The following is a 16,883-nucleotide window of genomic DNA, read 5'->3' on the forward strand; positions in this document are numbered from 1 at the left end:
TGGACCAATAACAACGCCACACGAACATATTCGCTCGTGCATCGTTCGCTTCCAACGGTAGATTCGAGTGAGGCCACGCACGCAGGTGAATAAGCGTTCTAGCGTAAGATAAATGAAGGTAGAATAGTAGGGATGTATTACTAAATCGGATTAGTATCGCATTTGATTCACTCGTTAATTTATTACCTTCAACGATAGAGTGTTAGTCGTTTAGGCTACGGTGCGCGGTAGTAGTTTATAGAACGTAGTGTAGGAACAAAACAAACGAAGAATTCGAATCTCCCATTCTCTCTTGCCTTGCGATTGAAATTAATCTACCATACAAAATTTGTGGAACGGTAACTCCTAAAAAAAAAACACCAAGTTTTTCACCATTTATCTACTAACGAATTAATACAAACGAAACGAAAACTCCAATACATATTATATAAACAAAACTTAGTTAAAGAATTTTATTCGCTTCCCTCGCGCGCTTCCAAAAAATAGTAAAAAAGTTCGTTAAAAGAAAAGAACAAGAGCAATCGAAGCCGTTCTAAGGTAAAGAGATGGATGTTTTTTCCAGTAATTGAAAGCAATTATCTTACACTAAAACAACTAGCCTTACGCGGAAGTATATTCTTGTTAGCTATACAAAACTATTAAACAACGATAAACGATCGCCATACGCGGCCGCATGATCAAGAAAAGGCAAACCGTCGCCATTGTCGGTCGTCAGTTCGCGCGTTATAGTGTTTATATATTTCGTACGAAAGGACTATTTACCGGACGATCTACTAGAACTGATCTAGAACGGCGCGTAGTACCAATCGAAATAGTAATTTATCGCCAGCCAACAACAACAAGGTAATCTCGTTAAAGTACTTCTGTTAATAAACAAAACCCTCGTATTGCATTCCGTATTGGATCCGGTTTCGGAGTTTGAATGATATTCACACACGCACGGTAAGGAAACATGTTCGTTGAAGTTTTGATGAAATCGTTAGCTCTGCAAGATTTATGTATTATCTATAATAATAATTCACCCTCGTACGTCTTACCTGCGCTCCGATATTATCGTTATCATTCGGTCCTTTTTTTACTAGGCTCTCTTCTGCAGTCTGTGTGCAGTGCACACACGCCGTTTCCCATTTCCAACGGTCCTCTTTTCCTGAGGTTTTTGACGATTCTAGCGATCACTCCCCACAATTAGGATCCTTACCATCTTCCACTGTTCTAACCTACGGAAAAGTACTGAGCAAAACTGGTTCTACTATGGTTTAAAGTGTTCACTACAACACCATCTTCTAATAGCGCTTCAAACAGCTTCATTCCCGCGTTAGCCCAAACCGTAGCCGACTAATAGCGAACATCACGGAAATGGGAACCTTGCCTTCCGGATTAGCTAGCGCATACGGAACTTTGAAATGGATAAACGATAGAGTGTACACAAGCATGTTTTCCATGCGTTAATCGGAAGCCTGTTCGTGATAGTAGAATATGCAAATAATTAAATGATAGCGCACGCTCTTTAACTAATAATGTATCACTTGAAAGCGGATCTGTCTTTTGTTTGCTTGCTGGCCGTAATTAAACGTTACAAAACGTTACAACATCTACCCTCAGCCTGAATGTCCTTAGTTTGTCCTACCGACTGTAATTTTTGGAATGTGTACCAAGCACGCGAACAAAACTCGCTACTACACTCTATGCAGCGACTGCACCACACCTTAAAGGCGAGCTATTTCGGTTAAGTTGGGGTTTGATTTCTTACCGGCACCACCGCTGCCACCCGAACTCGGCGCACCACCAAGGCTGGAATAGTAGCCGGATTTGTCGTGCACGTGTTCCACCATGCTACCGGATGTTCCCGCCGCACCACCACCACCACCACCGGTCAACGGTGCCGTCTCGAGACACTCGCAGGACAGACTGGAATCGGAACGGTTGTACGGACCGAGCAGATTCTCGGTCGATTTCGTAGTGATCGTCGTGGTTGTGGTGGTGGTCTCCTGCAGGAACTGTGTCGGTGGTGGCGCATAGTTTTCCACGTCGACAAACGCCGAGTACCGTTCGTAGCCGTTCTTCTTCGGTATCGAGTTCCGGTGCTGGATGGTGATGGTCGTTTGGGTGCGTGTCGCCGTCGGTAGGTTCGTTTTCGTTAGGGCCGCGCCGACAGCACCGCCACCGACCTCGAGATATCCGTACCCGTACCCGTACCCACCGTAACCCTTCATCGCGAGATTGTCCCAAGATTTGGGCTTGTGGACGGCAGGCAATGCTGGTGGTGGTGGAAAGATGGCAAGTTGCTGCTGCTGCTGCTGTTGCTGTCCCTGCTGCTGCCCGGCTCCGGGATGATGTTGCGGATGGATGTACTTCTGTATGTAGTAATGGTGCTGATGTGTGTGCGGTGGTCGGGCACCGATCGGGACGAGTGCGCCACTGGTAGTGGTGGCGCTGGTGGTACTACCGCCGGCCGGTGGCTTCTTGTGGATCGAACCGGAAGCGGACACCGTGGTCGATTCGCTGTGCGGCTCCCAGTAGAGCGTGTCGGTGCTGATGGATGTGCTATAGGATGCGGGCGAGTTCTCCGCCGCAGGGTTAAACTCGCTCGAGGTGCACGAGTGCAGACTACAATGGCTCGCGAGACTAGCGTTTAGGTCATACACTTTCGAATGGTGATGATCCTGCAATGGCAAATGGCGCGGGAAGTGGGGTTTTGGATGAGGGGGCGGGGACGGGTAAGATAGAAAGCGAGAAAAGGTACCAGAGCATGAAGAATCTTACTATTTCTAGCGCACTCTACAACATACAGTCTCTACAACGTACATCATGTTTCAATCAAGATGGTAAGGACTACGAAATAGTACGATCAGAATAAGGCAAAACAGAGGAGTTAACGAGGGCACGTAACTAAAAGCAACCTCTTTTTCGTTTAACATTCGCACGATCGACCTGCAGAACGCACGACAGAACTGCAGCCTCTAGTGACGCCTTCATCGCGGCTACGCCGCTGACACCAACCCATCGAAACTTACGTGCTTATCTTTGTGACGGTAGAGATAGCTTGACTGTGAGTGATGGGGCTGCTGTTGGTGCTGCTGCTGCTGCTGCTGCTGTGGTGAAATATGCGGTTGTGACTTTGGCCTCGGTATACGATCCTTCCCACCGTGTTCCTTTCCCTCCCTGTCACGGTGTTTGTGCTTGTGGTGGTGATCTTTATGATGTTTCGATTTGCGACGCGACGGAACACACTGTGGATCACAGCACGGGCTCGCCAGATCGTACGCATCCAGGCTGGTGTTATCCTTCTCACCGGAACGGTTCTTGTCGCTGCTACTGCTGCTGCTGCGCAGAAAGTGTCCCATGCAAGGGTTGCACGAGTGCCCGTGCAGGTGACCACTGCGCCGGGACGTACCGGATGACGACGATTTGGTTGCTTTGGTGTCGTAATTGTGAAGACTTTTCGTTGGCGAGGCGGAGGATTGCTGCTGCTGCTTGCAGCCAACACCCGCACCGAGTGAGCTACTGTCTAGCGAGGAGCCGCGCATCATATGCTGATGGTCCTTGCAAAGTTTGGCCGCTGTTGGGTTGTTCGGTTGAGCACAGGATGTGTATTCGGTACCGCTGGCACTTTCGCACGTACCAGCAGCTTGGGAGGAGGGATGGATTACGTAACGATAGTTACTATCCAGGCACTGTGGACGAAGCAGAATACACATGTTTTACTGAGCATTTTAACACACTCAACCTCCAACTTACATGATAAGCGAGCATAAATTGTGCCGGTGGTGGTACAATGTACGTTTTCTGTCGGAGCAACTTCTTCACGTCCTCGGTCGAGGCTGCCGGACGGCAAAACGATGGCCCAGAGCTTGATTCCACGTCCGTCGTCGAACCGGGATCGATATCATCCCCGGTCGCAGCGTTCGCCTTCTTTCTCGCCGGTAAGCTGTGCGTTTTCCACTTGCCCTCCAACAGTTCGCGCTCCCGCAAGCAAATCCTTTCCAAATCGGACATCTTGCTTTTGAGCAGATCCTGCAGCTGGATGTACTTCAAGTGTAGCTCCACCTGTGCATGAAAGCAGGGAGAAGAGTGTGTGGTTAGAATTTAGAGTAAATACCTAACCGGTATTGCTGATTTGCTAATCGTACCTTCCGGCAGCAGTCCTCGAACAGCACCACCATGCGCATTCTATTATCACAGTTTTTGATAAAGTTGACCAGATCCTTGTGTTCGGCCTTCTCCATATCGTAACCGTTGATCGAGAGGATGACGTCGCCCTCGCGCATCCCGGCCCGATACGCCGGACCATCGTACTCGACGTAATCCACGTACGTTATCACCTCGACCTCCTGTTCCTTTTTGTAGTGAATGCCGTAACTTTGTAACGTAAAACCGTACGAACCATTCTTCTTCTCGACGATGATCGTGCGACGACGGCGATCTTCGTCCGGTTTGGTGGAAGTGACGCGATCCGGCTTTACCTTTTCCAGTACCTGTGACTGTAAGCAGAAGGGGAAACATATTAGGAATTGATTTCATGAAGTAGAGCCATTGTTTATCTATTTTAATAGAGGGTTTTCGTCCTATCTATCGTACAAATCTATCCTATTCACCAAACAAGTGGTGAAACCCTATGGTGTATGGTGAGTACAAATCAGCCTAAATGTATGCAATACACTTCACTTCTGGTGATTTGAGTTTTAGTACACAGTTCATAGGCGATTCAACACAGAACACGTGCTGCAAGGCTGACTGGGCTCACGTGGGATCGTGCACTCAGTGTTTATCAATGCATCGACCTACGACTATGGATTAGATAGTTTAAAGGCTAAGGATATCTATTCAACATGTTAAGATTAACATCTCGCGTATATCTTGTAAAAAATACTAATCAATACACCGACAAACGTTAAAACCCAAACGCTTTGAAAATAAATCGCTTTAATTGTAAATCGGTGTCCAGTAACTCTCCGATTAGTTGTATATTATTATTATGGGCGAAGCCTTAAATTAACATGTTATAAGGCGAAAACTTTCCCAAAAGAATTGCTGAAGAGTGTTCGAATTCAAAGTGCTAGACGATATTGTTGAAACTTTTACACACAAACCCTCTTCTAGCATAGAGTACTCCCCGTAAGGTGTGTTATTGAGCCTTATTAACAATTAGGAATGTGCTATTACTTATTCTTGATGTAAGGATTTCATATTCAAGTCCAAATCCAAGAGAGTCCACTGTACCTTAAATCGGCAACAAACTCAGCATTCCTATGCTTTTCTTTCAAAGATTCTAGATCTCACAAAAGATTGCATCGACGGTAAGTGCTGGGCTCTGTCAGTACGGGACATTTTACTTAAAACATCCGTCACTATTAGGTTTGTGTAAAACATTGCTAAACATCTACGTTTCATTCCGTATAAGCTGGGTTATATGCCGTTCACCTGCTTCACAGCTCGCTTAAATACTTTTACGATTTAACGCATCATTCACCCGACCTGTCTTTGTAGACTTTGCCTGACCGCATTATCTAACTTTCACACAAAACTCCCCAAAGTATGCAATTTGCATAACAAACTAACCACATTATCTTATTGATAAGGGAAATTGGTTTTAGGGACTCTTTTTAACTGTTGTGCTTTAGTTAATGCTAGTAATAATTAGTTAGTAATAATAATAATAGTTAGTTAATAATAATTTATCCCAAAGAAAAGAACATGTCAGGGACTGTATAGCCCTATAGTAAGTAACAAAAGCTTAAACGTGGCACGTGATTGCGTGTTCTTTTCCTTGCCGGTACACTTTCAATCAACTAATGCTTGGTGGTGGAATGCACTCGTTTGCCCAGTTCCTACAGGTGTCGTATTATAAGCGTCCAAAGAAAAGAAAACCCCCCTGCTCGCATGAGTGCGGGCACGACTTTTATGTATGCTATCTCATGGAACATCCATTAAAAAAAGATCATCACAACACGCTCTCATCTGCAGTGAAGAAGTGCATCGTGCTGCGCCGCATGGTCTTTGTTTCCCGATGAAGATACCCCTACTAAATGGGTGATGTTTTCGTTTGGTTGTATGAGCCGAAGAAAAGGGCCCCAACGGGGTAAAAAGGATAAGTGGTGCCCGGTTTTGATTACACCACGGATGTTGTCTCCCATCCCGGTGGTTCGCCTGCTTAAGTGAAGTGGCTGTTGTGTTTCGACCTAGACGACCAGTGCCTGGTGGGATGATGGTGGAGTAGCGGTGGAGTAGGGTGGCTGCTTTAGGTCGTTCTTTTTCGAGGCCATTTTTCCACTCGGACCAATTGTAAAGCGTTGGTCTGAAGTGAATGTTTGCCCCGGGTTTCCTAGTCGCCACCGCACCAGAAGGACACCATTGCTTTTCCAAGAATCGTGTCACCATCGGAGTCCTACACTTTGCACCTATTCCATTTCAGCCCGGAAGCAATGCCACCCAATAGGAGGGCGTGGGGGATAAGCATTTCGTAAGCTATCGATTTCTTTTACTCCCTTCCGTTCCGTTGTGGGTTTGTTCAAGACCGGGCTCGCGCCCTCGCGACCGTTGGCGGCAACCACAACAATGTAAATCATACTGCTGCTGCTGCTATGCTCTGCCGGCTTACGGTGACACACGGCACCAAACACACACACTGAATGGGTCTTGAGGCGAACGCTACACGGAATCAACAGTAATGGTTCCAGAGGCCACGTGAGCGTCAAGTGTGGAGAAATTTGTCGTCGGTGCTGTTGGCGGTCGCATGTCACGTGAACCGGCGCGTCATTTCCACTGCTCGTTGATAATGGAGAGTCGCACGATGAAAACTGGTCGAGACACAGCTACGAAGTGTGGGAAGAATCGCGCCGGCAGGAATAACCGGAACTAACAAGCGTCTTTGTAAATAGAGAATGCTTCCGAAAAAAAACCGCATCACTGCTAAAAGGACCTGCAGCGGCTAGGGTTTGCTATCTATCGGGTCACTGAGGTTTTGCTCCGTCTGTCTGTAAAGGCACAGAATGAAGTTGTGTAGAAGGGATATAGCGAGATGGGCGAGGCAAGGCGTACAAACAAACGCAGAAACGGTATTCAGCCACGTTGAAGACTTTCGAGACTACTTTGATGGATGTGGCGCTTGGCAAAAAGCGGTGCGGCGAGTAGTATGAACCCGAGGGTGAACATCTTCAATTCATCATCTTGAAGAAAGTAGGCATAGATAAGCAGCATAAAAAGATGGAACCGGCACAAGGGAAGTGTGTGGTCCCGGATGCGGTGCAATGTTACAGTTATTAAAAGAGATCATCATCGGGAACAGGCGGATTTTGCGGAAAAAGCGACAGAAGGTGTCGGAATTGAACATTTCATCATTTTAATCTGGAAATATCTCCTCACACACCAGGGTTGCCAGGGTCGGTGTGTAATGCATGCAAACGAAGGTTTTTTCCGCTTGCGGTGACAAAATAAATCCACATGGGCGAGGAAAAGAAGAAATAAAGTAGACGCCATTTTTAATCTTTTAGTAGTGTACTTCTTTGCGAATGGTAATAAACAAACGCACTATTCTTCTTCGGATTATTTGAGAGAGGATGTATTAAGTGAACCAATCTTTCTAATTCCCATGTGGGACCTTTTTGTTTAGCACATACACTCCGTTTTAGTACCCAGTTTGTAGTACTACGAAAGTGTGGCATATTTTTTTTACAGAATTTTACTAGATAATGCAGAATTAAAGACATCTCAAATACGCTTATAAGACTTTAGTGTTGTAGTCTTGTGATAAATTCTATATTCTTTATCTTCTTTTAGCTACATATTCGCAGGTTATTTGAATATATGCATGAAATAATATGTTAATCATTGGTCTAATACACCACAAGTTCTGTATCGAATCCCTTCTGCATTTGGGCTCCTAGCAAAGAAGTAAATCACGCAGCAACAAGGAAAAATAAATATAGTAGAATTAACGAATTCTCATAGATTTATCATCAGGTCTTCGCAATGCAACCGAAAAAACCAATGTACTTGGGATATTTCACTTGTATAGAATTTCCCAGACCAGTATGTCTAAAATCATTGAAACTACGTTAAATGTTGATTCTATGACTATTCATGAATCTTTGAGGATACATGAATTTATGAAGATTTGCGACTCTATAAGTATTTATCAATCTTTGAGCGTTCAAAAATGTTGAATCCTTTGAGAAGAGTCCGTCATATAAATCTTCAGCGAGGAGTCATTCACGTAAGAAGTTGACTCTCGAGAGATTTATTAATCATTATTCTATAAGATTCACGAATCCTGCAGAATTAAAAATCCATAAATCGTAAGTAATCAATATTTTCAAAATGTTCTGTTTAATGAAAGCTTTATTATTTATTTCATCTGTAGAAGAAACTTATTTCATATACAAAAAAAAACAAACTCCCAAATCTTGGATCCTAAGTAGGAACATTTCTGAGGATTCATGAATCTTTGGAGTATAGATTCAGATCCATTCATTCAGTTCGTAAATACATTCAGTTGCATGAATCTGAATCAGATGCACTCGACAACAGTGTCGTGTTTAGTTTGCATTTCACTAAGGGAATAGTACTCCCGAATGGTACGAAATAGGTAATTTGTAAGAATTTTCGTTAAGACATCTATAAATAAATGTTAAAGAAGTAGTACAGAGGTTTATTTTGACGTATTCCAACCCAGCATTAAGTAACTCATTCGACCATACACGGTGCCATAGCTGCTAGAACAAAATCGACATTATTGTCTTAATCTCCGATAAATATTTGGCCATGTAGGAATTCCGTTCTCGTTTTCTGGTACAAAATTAGAATTATGTAAAAGTTACGCAACTTAGTTCAAACCGGCTAAAGCTTGTTTAAGTTGTAATGTCCGCCAAAGTTGAGAAATTGGGTTTAATTAGTTAATTCGGTTAGGTTCGATTAGTTTGGCTAAAGTTTACAAAAAGGTAGACACCCAAAATGTTTCTTAAGTTGGAATTGCACTACAATTTCTTCTTAAAAATAATTTATTAAACCATTTTGAACCCATTGAAGGCACCATCATTGGTGAAGATATTAGTCCCGAAACGGTTCGCGTTCTCGCGGTGTCGTGTCATTTATCGCCACCATATATCGAACGAAAGTACACGGCCAAGAAATCAAGCATTCCCACCTCAAGCAAGCCAGTCTAAATGAGAATGTTAATTACAATTTTCTTAGCAGCACGTTTTTTCTTGTCTCCATTGGAAACACACACCCAACGCATACTAATCGGGGTCCCGTAGCGATGAGTACTAAAAAGCGGCATGACATCAGCATAGAGAGACAGTCGGAAACGGAATGATTTCCCGCGGTGGGGATGATTATTGTTTTCGTGTGCCGTTTCGTTCCTCTTGCTACCTTTCTTCCCCCGTGTCGGGGTACAAACAGTGGGTGGGTGCAAATTGTTTCTTCCGTCACTCTGTATTGACATATTTCACTACTGTTCCTACTCGCTTCCTGCATTAAACTTACCGACGATAATTCCAGCTCATCGTCGCTGTACAGATTGTTTCCGGAGCGATACTTCCGGCTGTTCCGGTCAGGGTTCATCTTGATGCTTGCAGATTCCGCACTGCACTCAGCACTAGGCGGCCTGTACACTACGGCAGATGGATCCGTTCGATGCTGGGACGCTCTTAAAATCGATTGCAACTAATGTTTTAATCATTAGCATCACACTTTAATGGCAGCCTCGTTGAGGAGGAGGTGGTTGATCTTTCGCTGATTACGTTTAAAAACAGTTCCATCAACATTTGGCACTTGTTTCGCAGATGTACAAGGATTCTCCTTTGTACGATGATTTAAATGCACACACAAACACACACATCCATACACTATACATTCGCACCCACTAGCCACGGGTAGGATATGTTTGATCCCTTGCTAATTTTTTTTTTAGCCAACCACTTCTTTCTCTCTGTCTCTCTCGTTCAGTTGCCACGTTTGAAGCGGTTAGCAGGAAGAATCGATTTTTGCCCCCTTTTTTTGCGTAATTTAAACTTCCCACTTTCTGGACAGTTTTCTGCCATCGATTTTTGCCTTTATCCCCCGTGAAGCACGCGCCACCTGCTTCGATGCGACGACGGTGCACAGGTGACATGCGAGATGGTTGGCACACATGTCCTGGATTATTGTAACAAGGCGTGCTGTGAAGGACATGTTGTTCTTTTTTTTTGTTATTTGCATGCGACCGAGTAAAGGAGAGCAAAGCGGAGGTGGGATAGAAAACAATGTGGGGCACCTCACTTAGACTACACTTTATGCCGTTTGTTTTGCACTAAATTTGCTAAAAACACGCACGATAGCATCACAATTAAAGAAAGCTCGATAAAATAAGGAGTGACTCTTTGATATACGGAAGCAAAACGCCCAAACAAGCTTTTCACAGCTCGCCGTTGTGGTTGGGGGCAGACAAAGCGCCTGCTACGATGTGAAGCGAGTACGAAGCACACAAATTACCAGATGCTTGCAGGAACATTTTCTTTAGTATCACGCACTTCAAGGATTCGAAGGAACAAAGCGGTCGCCATGTTTTTCAATTTTTACTTCTTTTTCCCCCACAAACTCTTAAATCACAAAGAAATTCTTCCGCGACAGTACACGAGCGGGTAATAGGTTAAATGTACTAGCGACGAAAGAAAGAAAGAAAACAACAACGATGGTACACAGAAGCAGAAGACCGGATATCTTGGTAGGCAGCCACCGCCTCCACGAAGCCCACTCACAGGAGTATGCCGGACACGGTGCGAAGTTGGAAGAACGGAAGGATAACCGTCGACCACCCGCAGCACCCGTACGTTATGCTCCGTACGGAGCTGCTGTAAACGAGCTGGGTGCACAACTAGTGAACGACCTCCCGCGAGTGCTAGTGGCTAACGTTCGACTAAACATGACAGCACCGAACGCACTTTCACGATGCTGTGTTTTCTTCAACAACGGCCAGTGTAGCAAGACGCATGTGCTGAAAATTGCATCGAGTTTTCATTGTTAAAACACCGCTGTATCAAACCGCAACCGGCATCAAAGGACTGCATTTTGAATTGCTTAACTTTGGAGCGCTAACGTAGTTATGTGTTGCTTTCATTTTACAACAAATAAGGTCGTGTTTACAAAACTGTTGCTCTGATTATGCAAAACAAATTCGGCACAGTTCGAATAATTCCATTCGCAAAGAAAATGAACCATGCTCTCGTGTACACTCCACTTTAGAACACGGAAGTGACACTAGAGATGTCAACGGTGATAAACGTCACAACCAGATGTAAACAAAACAATCAACCGGCGTCGCGCGATAAAAGGCACGCTCATTTTTACTGGCTATTTAGTGTAATTTTTTCGTATATAATTTGTGTGGATCAATAAAACATCCATCGAAGAACCGTTGCATAATGGCACAGACAGCCGTAGCGAATCAATCGACATTGCTTCCTCTTGGTATGTATCTCGAAACGACATCAAAGTTAGCACTGCAGGCCTAAAGGGAAACTACTAATCACTGGCGCTATTTTTCCTTTTCGCACACTACACACAGAGCTGGTGGATAAATGTATCGGCTCGCGGATACACATTATCATGAAAAACGATAAGGAGATCGTTGGAACCTTGCTCGGATTCGATGACTTTGTCAACATGCTGCTCGAGGACGTGACGGAGTACGAGAACACACCGGAAGGACGGCGGATAACTAAGCTGGACCAGATCTTGCTGAACGGTAACAACATCACGATGGTAGGTGACATCACACACCGGAATTAGGTGGAATGGTATAATTTGTGAACCGCAGGTACTAATGATTGCTGTTGTTTATTCTTACCTTGCTTGCAGCTCGTACCCGGTTCCAGCGGTGACCTTCCAGATGCATCCTAAGCCAGTTAAAACTGTGCTGTGCGCGGATGGATTTTGTGAGATGGGTGTGAATTAATATAATTACTAAAGAAAAAAATAAGCGAACTAAATGGAAATGTAAAAGGAACGCAAAGGTAGTAATTTTATTATATCAATGTAAGAGCGATGGAGGGAGGGGAACGTTTGCTAGACGCCGACAGTCAGTATCACCGGCATCGCTTCCACCTCTTTAATGTTTTGCTTGATTTCTTCCTCCTTTTCCTTGTCCACTTGATCATTTCCGAGCACGGTAAGAATGGCAGTTGGCGTAGTGGATCGCAACGTGGGTGAACCGGTAGTGCTCGGAACAACAGTTGTTAGACCATCTTCTGTCTCTGTGGTGATTTCATCTGTAGTCGTATCATCATCATCGTCGTTATATTCTTCCGTAGCAGCTTCATCTGTCGTTAATTCTTCAGACGAATTTTTCTCAACGATAGTGATCTTCACCACACCCTGCGCATCGGTTTTGTTTGTATAAACCAACTCTTCCGTATGCGCCTTAATGTGATGCTCTTCCGGGGTGAGAGCAATGTGCATGAGCGCAGGAAGGACATTGGCAGATTCCAGATGTGGTACGGTAGGCGCTTCCGTGTCAATGCGACTGCTCACTGTCTGCTGCTGTTCCTCGCTAACCACCACGAAGCTGTTGGCAATGTTGGTTAGAGCCGCCCCAAGTCCGGTTGCGTTCGATGCCACCGGTACACCGCTGGTCGTGGCACACAGGAAGGCACACAGCTGTAATAAGGAAAACACTCTTAATTTCCATCTACGCAACACTAATCTCACGCAAGAACACCAACGCACCACAAAAGAAGACACCACTGGCATCATCATCGTCGTTCTCGAGCGTTAGAATTGTACTAAGTTTCTGTCGTTACTAAACGCAGGCTTTGGTGTGGCGCGGACCGTTCCTATGCCCGTTTTATCTGACCAAGCAGGACGATAATAGGTAGTGTACTCAGTAAAGAGCGAGAGGAAAAAATCGCGTTCATTCCTCCTCACAGCCTCTCTACGACGACGACGACGACGACAACGACGACAACGCATGGCGTTACTGATTTGTCGTGAAAATTAGCATCTTCCTTCGTCACATGCGGGGTCGTGAAGGACTAATTTAGTGCTACGTCAGTATTGCGCCTGGCTTTTTTTTTGCAGTTTTCTTGTTGCTTACTGTTATATTTGAGTTCTTTTTTTCACGGGTGCACTTTTATCGACGACGATGATGTTGAAGAACGATAAATGATTCATTGCAATTATGGCGAAAAAAGATGTTTCACTGGTGGTTTGGGTGTTGCTTTGAGGCAAAATTCATTTGAACGCCACCGGAACTTAAAGCCTGCGCGATGCTTTGATCTTCTAAAAGTCCTACATCCAGTGGATTGCATTAGAATGTAAGATTCTGACAAGATGCTAATGAATTTCTAATGTCTTCCATTAGTGTGGAATTGGATCACGTTTCATGGTTCGGTTAAATTTCTAATTCAAAAGCTTTTAACTTTTTCGCGTCCAATCGCCATTATAGGCATTCAAAGCCCTCATCACTTTTATGCGCGTTTTGGGTTGTTGGAATAAATCGTTGCGTTGAAGAGCACGGAACGTAAATAAAATGATTCATCAATCAAGAAACAGCTGTGAAATGCTAGCCATGGTCAAGAATTATCAGATTGCGTCCGTGGCTTCATTTTGAAACACAACCGAAGATAAAGCTGCACACGTATCATACTTCTCCGTCAACACGATGAATTCATCAATTCCCTACCCAACACGAGATCTTCCTTTGGGGTGGGGGGGGAGGAATAAGGTTGGATTTGCTATTCTTCTGGTGTGAATCTTCTCGACCTGATAATTAGTGATCCGATTCTGTGTGCCGGTGTGTGTAGGGATCGATCGATCGTCCAGCATATGGAATACCGTGAAGTCGAGTTTCGCTTGATGACGGTTTGCCTAATTGTGGCCATTGTAGCGATATATCGACGAGAGTGTCATAGTGCCAGCTAACATCCGTGTGCTAAAATTGGTGTGGCCCGCAAGAAATACACAGAGAGAGATATATATATAGACCCGATAGGACACACCGGAGAACGGTGTCATTCGCATGTGAACGTCCGGAACGAAGAGCTGTGCGCGTTCGATCCTCTACGGCACTCGCTTAGCTAAGCCATAATCACGTGTCGGTGCAGAACAGAAAACAAATGGCTACGAAAAGCACCTGTTTCTGGGCGGTTACGGTGGCCCTAATGTGCTGTGTATTGTGCGTGAAAGCAGGACCACTGCCGGAGGAACATCCAATAGATAGTTCCTCTGCGTCCGAGGAAGATCAAGGCCATCCACTCAACTCTCTGTACAGTCCGGTTGAATATGGAATGACCGTTGGAAGTGATGAGACTGCACTCATGGGAACGAACAGCTCCTCCAATACTACCAAGGAACTGTAAGTGGACAGGAAACAGGCTTTTAACACTCCATCAAATCATCCATGGAATAACTAAAATGACTCTTGCTCTTTGTCTGACTTGCAACAGGTACGTGATCAAGGCGATTGTCTATGAAATTGGAATACTTGCCGATGTTCCTGAGAATGAAACACTCGAGGAAGGAGATGAACCCATCACGTAAGTCGGAACATCCTCTTACAAATCCTGTTAAACCCTGTGCTAATACTTCGTTTCGCATTCCTTCTCCCACTGCAGTCACCAGCAGGTCGATCTGTCGTTCTTCAGCCACGGTGGTAACGATACGCATCTCAACCTTGGTGACATCCCGGTACCGATTCAAACCAGCGTACAGGGGCAAGTTTTTACCGGCATTGCACCGGTTCACGTCGGTACGGTACCGACCCAGCTGAGTGATCTGCTCTCCGCCCTACCGATCGCCGGTACGGTGGTAAACATTTCACAAACGAACAGCTCGTACGTGGAGGTGCACAAACACAACATTAGTGATGCGGCCGTCCTGTTGAATAGCAAGCAGGGACTGAATAGTTTACCATTCGGAACCTCGGTCAGTCAGCCACTGGTGCCGGCCAGCGTCGATGAGACGGTCATTGGACTGACGACTAAAACGAAACAATCGTCCGGTAGTGCGGACGGTGGGGAAAAAAAGCATGAGTAGAGGGAGCGATGATGTGTCAGGTTTTAGCGCATAAGTTTATGTTTACATTGAATGGGAGAGACGTTATAAAATATACTTTTACTGATTTGTATTCGTTTGTTCATTCTTTGGAAAGCCAATTCCCTGCATTCTCAGATGTTGAGAGAAAGAACCTACTAACCAGTATTAGGGGAGGTTATGTAGGTATATAAAAAAAGTGTAAAAAAGTGGTTCAAATATGGAAGACCTTCCTAATTATGTCGTCCATAAAACCAATGGAATGGAAAGGACAGGGATGCAAGAATTTCTTTTCAAGTTTCCTTTAAGGTTTACTTCCACTAATTACATAAAACTCAAATACACATTAAGAGCTTAAACCTTATTCAAATCGTGTTTTTTCTATGGAATTTAAATGATGTCCACCGCTACGTGATTTTGTGCTTTAAGTGAATATCACTACTGTTTGATTTTGAATTCTTAAAAATTAAAGCTCAAAATGTGAAGTAATCCACGTGCCCTTTCCTTTGCCGTCTCGTTCGGACAATTCGGAACTGATCCTATGATGACACCGTGGCGATTTGTTGCCAATTCATTCAATGTCGCTATTTGTTTCCGCACCAGGAAGTTCTTAATTATACCGTCCCTCTAGTCAAACGGTTCCGGTTACCTGTACCACCGCCCCCCCAGGGAATGTTTGCCGCCTTACAAAACAAACCGCGTCAGGGAACTCGTCCGTGGGGCCAGTAAACATTATCATTAATAATGTACCCCCCCGGTTTACTTCATTCATCCGTTAAGCTGTTTTGATCAGCGCTCGATCACGTCAATGATTAGCACTTCCAAGCAGTAGACGGTCAACAATCGACAGACAGGCCGATCATCACGCCGTATGACAACGGATGGTGACGATGGCTTTAGGGCGTGGAATATTACCCAGCTTTGCGAACACAGGGTAGGGCAAACAATGCGCGGTTTCCATCCGGGAATCTAAAATTCGGAAAAGGAAGTATTCATATTAGAGTATGTGACGAACAATTCAGTTATCTGCACTGTTTATTTGGATTATAAAGAATCTTTTCTTCCGCCCTAGCGTACGTATCGTATGGTAAATTATTTTTTTGTTTTTTTAATGGTGCCAACCTTTTTTTTACACCACCGGGTATTTACTTTTCTGCATGTCTCTCTGCCTCTCTCGTTCTACTAACAGGATTAATGAGTCTTATATTTTTTTCACTTTACCATTCCTTTTATACATTTTTTCTCCTCAATTCCTCCAGCGTACAGGTGTCTTGAAATAAGCTTGCTATCTGTGAGGTTTGCGCTTCTTTCCTCTCCCCATTTTCGTTTGTTTCTACATCACCAAACCTGTGTTATATGCTTTCCGTGCGTGCTCTGTATTTCGTTATCGTTTCCATACTCTGTGAGACGTGTTTTAAGCTATTTCCTTATTATACACTAAAGTTTACGCCATGTGCTAGTTTGCGGATTTTTATTTCGGACACGCTAGCCATGTTTGTGTGTTAGGATAAGAGAATCGGGTTTGCTTTGCGATAAATCTGTCTGCCCTTTGCTGATCGGATGAGCCGCCCGAACGCTAGGTTAGAAGGACAGGGGATCTAATAGTGAACCGCTACAGTCATTTTCGTACTATTGTTTGTTGCTTTTGTTTATTAACTGACACACATGGTCTCGTTGTACGGCATAGTTTCTCCTCTTGTCCATTATACACACTCCAAAGACTGAGATAAAATTGCAATCAATCGAATAATAACGACGACATTTCCCGATATAAATCTAGGAACTTGTTTAAATTGCTTTGCCATCGTCGACGAAACACGCGCACACGAGCGATAGCACTCAAAGGCGTTATTCAAAGCAACTGATCTTTCCACATC

The 16,883-nt window shown here is 44.4% G+C and overlaps 4 protein-coding genes across 4 annotated transcripts; 2 read left to right on the top strand and 2 right to left on the bottom strand.

Moving 5' to 3' along the window:
* Nucleotides 1-481: 481 nt before the first annotated feature.
* Nucleotides 482-10,909, bottom strand: LOC128300193 (uncharacterized). The gene is made up of 6 exons (XM_053036176.1): nucleotides 10,471-10,909; nucleotides 9,484-10,297; nucleotides 4,131-4,481; nucleotides 3,739-4,047; nucleotides 3,015-3,674; nucleotides 482-2,663 (listed from the first exon to the last, which is right to left on the bottom strand). The coding sequence occupies exons 2-6, from the start codon at nucleotides 9,559-9,561 to the stop codon at nucleotides 1,707-1,709; spliced, it is 2,355 nt and encodes a 784-aa protein (XP_052892136.1). The 5' UTR covers nucleotides 9,562-10,297; nucleotides 10,471-10,909; the 3' UTR covers nucleotides 482-1,706.
* A 5-nt stretch (nucleotides 10,910-10,914) lies between these two features.
* LOC128300195 (U6 snRNA-associated Sm-like protein LSm5) lies at nucleotides 10,915-11,979 on the top strand. Its single transcript, XM_053036178.1, has 3 exons — nucleotides 10,915-11,445; nucleotides 11,543-11,739; nucleotides 11,836-11,979. Exons 1-3 carry the CDS (start codon nucleotides 11,400-11,402, stop codon nucleotides 11,875-11,877), a joined length of 285 nt encoding a protein of 94 aa, XP_052892138.1. The 5' UTR covers nucleotides 10,915-11,399; the 3' UTR covers nucleotides 11,878-11,979.
* Nucleotides 11,980-12,042: 63 nt separating this feature from the next.
* Nucleotides 12,043-12,738, bottom strand: LOC128304517 (uncharacterized). The gene is made up of 2 exons (XM_053041710.1): nucleotides 12,703-12,738; nucleotides 12,043-12,633 (listed from the first exon to the last, which is right to left on the bottom strand). The coding sequence occupies exons 1-2, from the start codon at nucleotides 12,730-12,732 to the stop codon at nucleotides 12,043-12,045; spliced, it is 621 nt and encodes a 206-aa protein (XP_052897670.1). The 5' UTR covers nucleotides 12,733-12,738.
* A 1,228-nt stretch (nucleotides 12,739-13,966) lies between these two features.
* LOC128304294 (uncharacterized) lies at nucleotides 13,967-15,063 on the top strand. Its single transcript, XM_053041457.1, has 3 exons — nucleotides 13,967-14,329; nucleotides 14,421-14,510; nucleotides 14,589-15,063. The coding sequence occupies exons 1-3, from the start codon at nucleotides 14,091-14,093 to the stop codon at nucleotides 15,007-15,009; spliced, it is 750 nt and encodes a 249-aa protein (XP_052897417.1). The 5' UTR covers nucleotides 13,967-14,090; the 3' UTR covers nucleotides 15,010-15,063.
* The last annotated feature ends 1,820 nt before the right edge of the window (nucleotides 15,064-16,883 follow it).

The sequence above is a fragment of the Anopheles moucheti genome, chromosome 3 (genome assembly GCF_943734755.1).
Source record: "Anopheles moucheti chromosome 3, idAnoMoucSN_F20_07, whole genome shotgun sequence".
In the NCBI taxonomy this organism is placed as follows: Eukaryota; Metazoa; Arthropoda; class Insecta; order Diptera; family Culicidae; genus Anopheles; species Anopheles moucheti.

Excerpts from the sequence above, each read along its gene's own strand:
- LOC128304294 (XM_053041457.1), top strand. The coding sequence starts at position 14,091 with ATGGCTACGAAAAGCACCTGTTTCTGGGCGGTTACGGTGGCCCTAATG. Across the intron at positions 14,330-14,420 it reads TCCAATACTACCAAGGAACT|GTACGTGATCAAGGCGATTG; the intron begins GTAAGTGGACAG and ends GACTTGCAACAG. Across the intron at positions 14,511-14,588 it reads GAAGGAGATGAACCCATCAC|TCACCAGCAGGTCGATCTGT; the intron begins GTAAGTCGGAAC and ends CTCCCACTGCAG.
- LOC128304517 (XM_053041710.1), bottom strand. The coding sequence starts at position 12,732 with ATGATGATGCCAGTGGTGTCTTCTTTTGTG. Across the intron at positions 12,634-12,702 it reads CAGTGGTGTCTTCTTTTGTG|CTGTGTGCCTTCCTGTGTGC; the intron begins GTGCGTTGGTGT and ends TCCTTATTACAG.
- LOC128300195 (XM_053036178.1), top strand. The coding sequence starts at position 11,400 with ATGGCACAGACAGCCGTAGCGAATCAATCGACATTGCTTCCTCTTG. Across the intron at positions 11,446-11,542 it reads ATCGACATTGCTTCCTCTTG|AGCTGGTGGATAAATGTATC; the intron begins GTATGTATCTCG and ends CACTACACACAG. Across the intron at positions 11,740-11,835 it reads ACGGTAACAACATCACGATG|CTCGTACCCGGTTCCAGCGG; the intron begins GTAGGTGACATC and ends CCTTGCTTGCAG.
- LOC128300193 (XM_053036176.1), bottom strand. The coding sequence starts at position 9,561 with ATGAACCCTGACCGGAACAGCCGGAAGTATCGCTCCGGAAACAATCTG. Across the intron at positions 3,675-3,738 it reads AATTTATGCTCGCTTATCAT|TGCCTGGATAGTAACTATCG; the intron begins GTAAGTTGGAGG and ends CTTCGTCCACAG. Across the intron at positions 2,664-3,014 it reads ACCGTCACAAAGATAAGCAC|GATCATCACCATTCGAAAGT; the intron begins GTAAGTTTCGAT and ends TTGCCATTGCAG.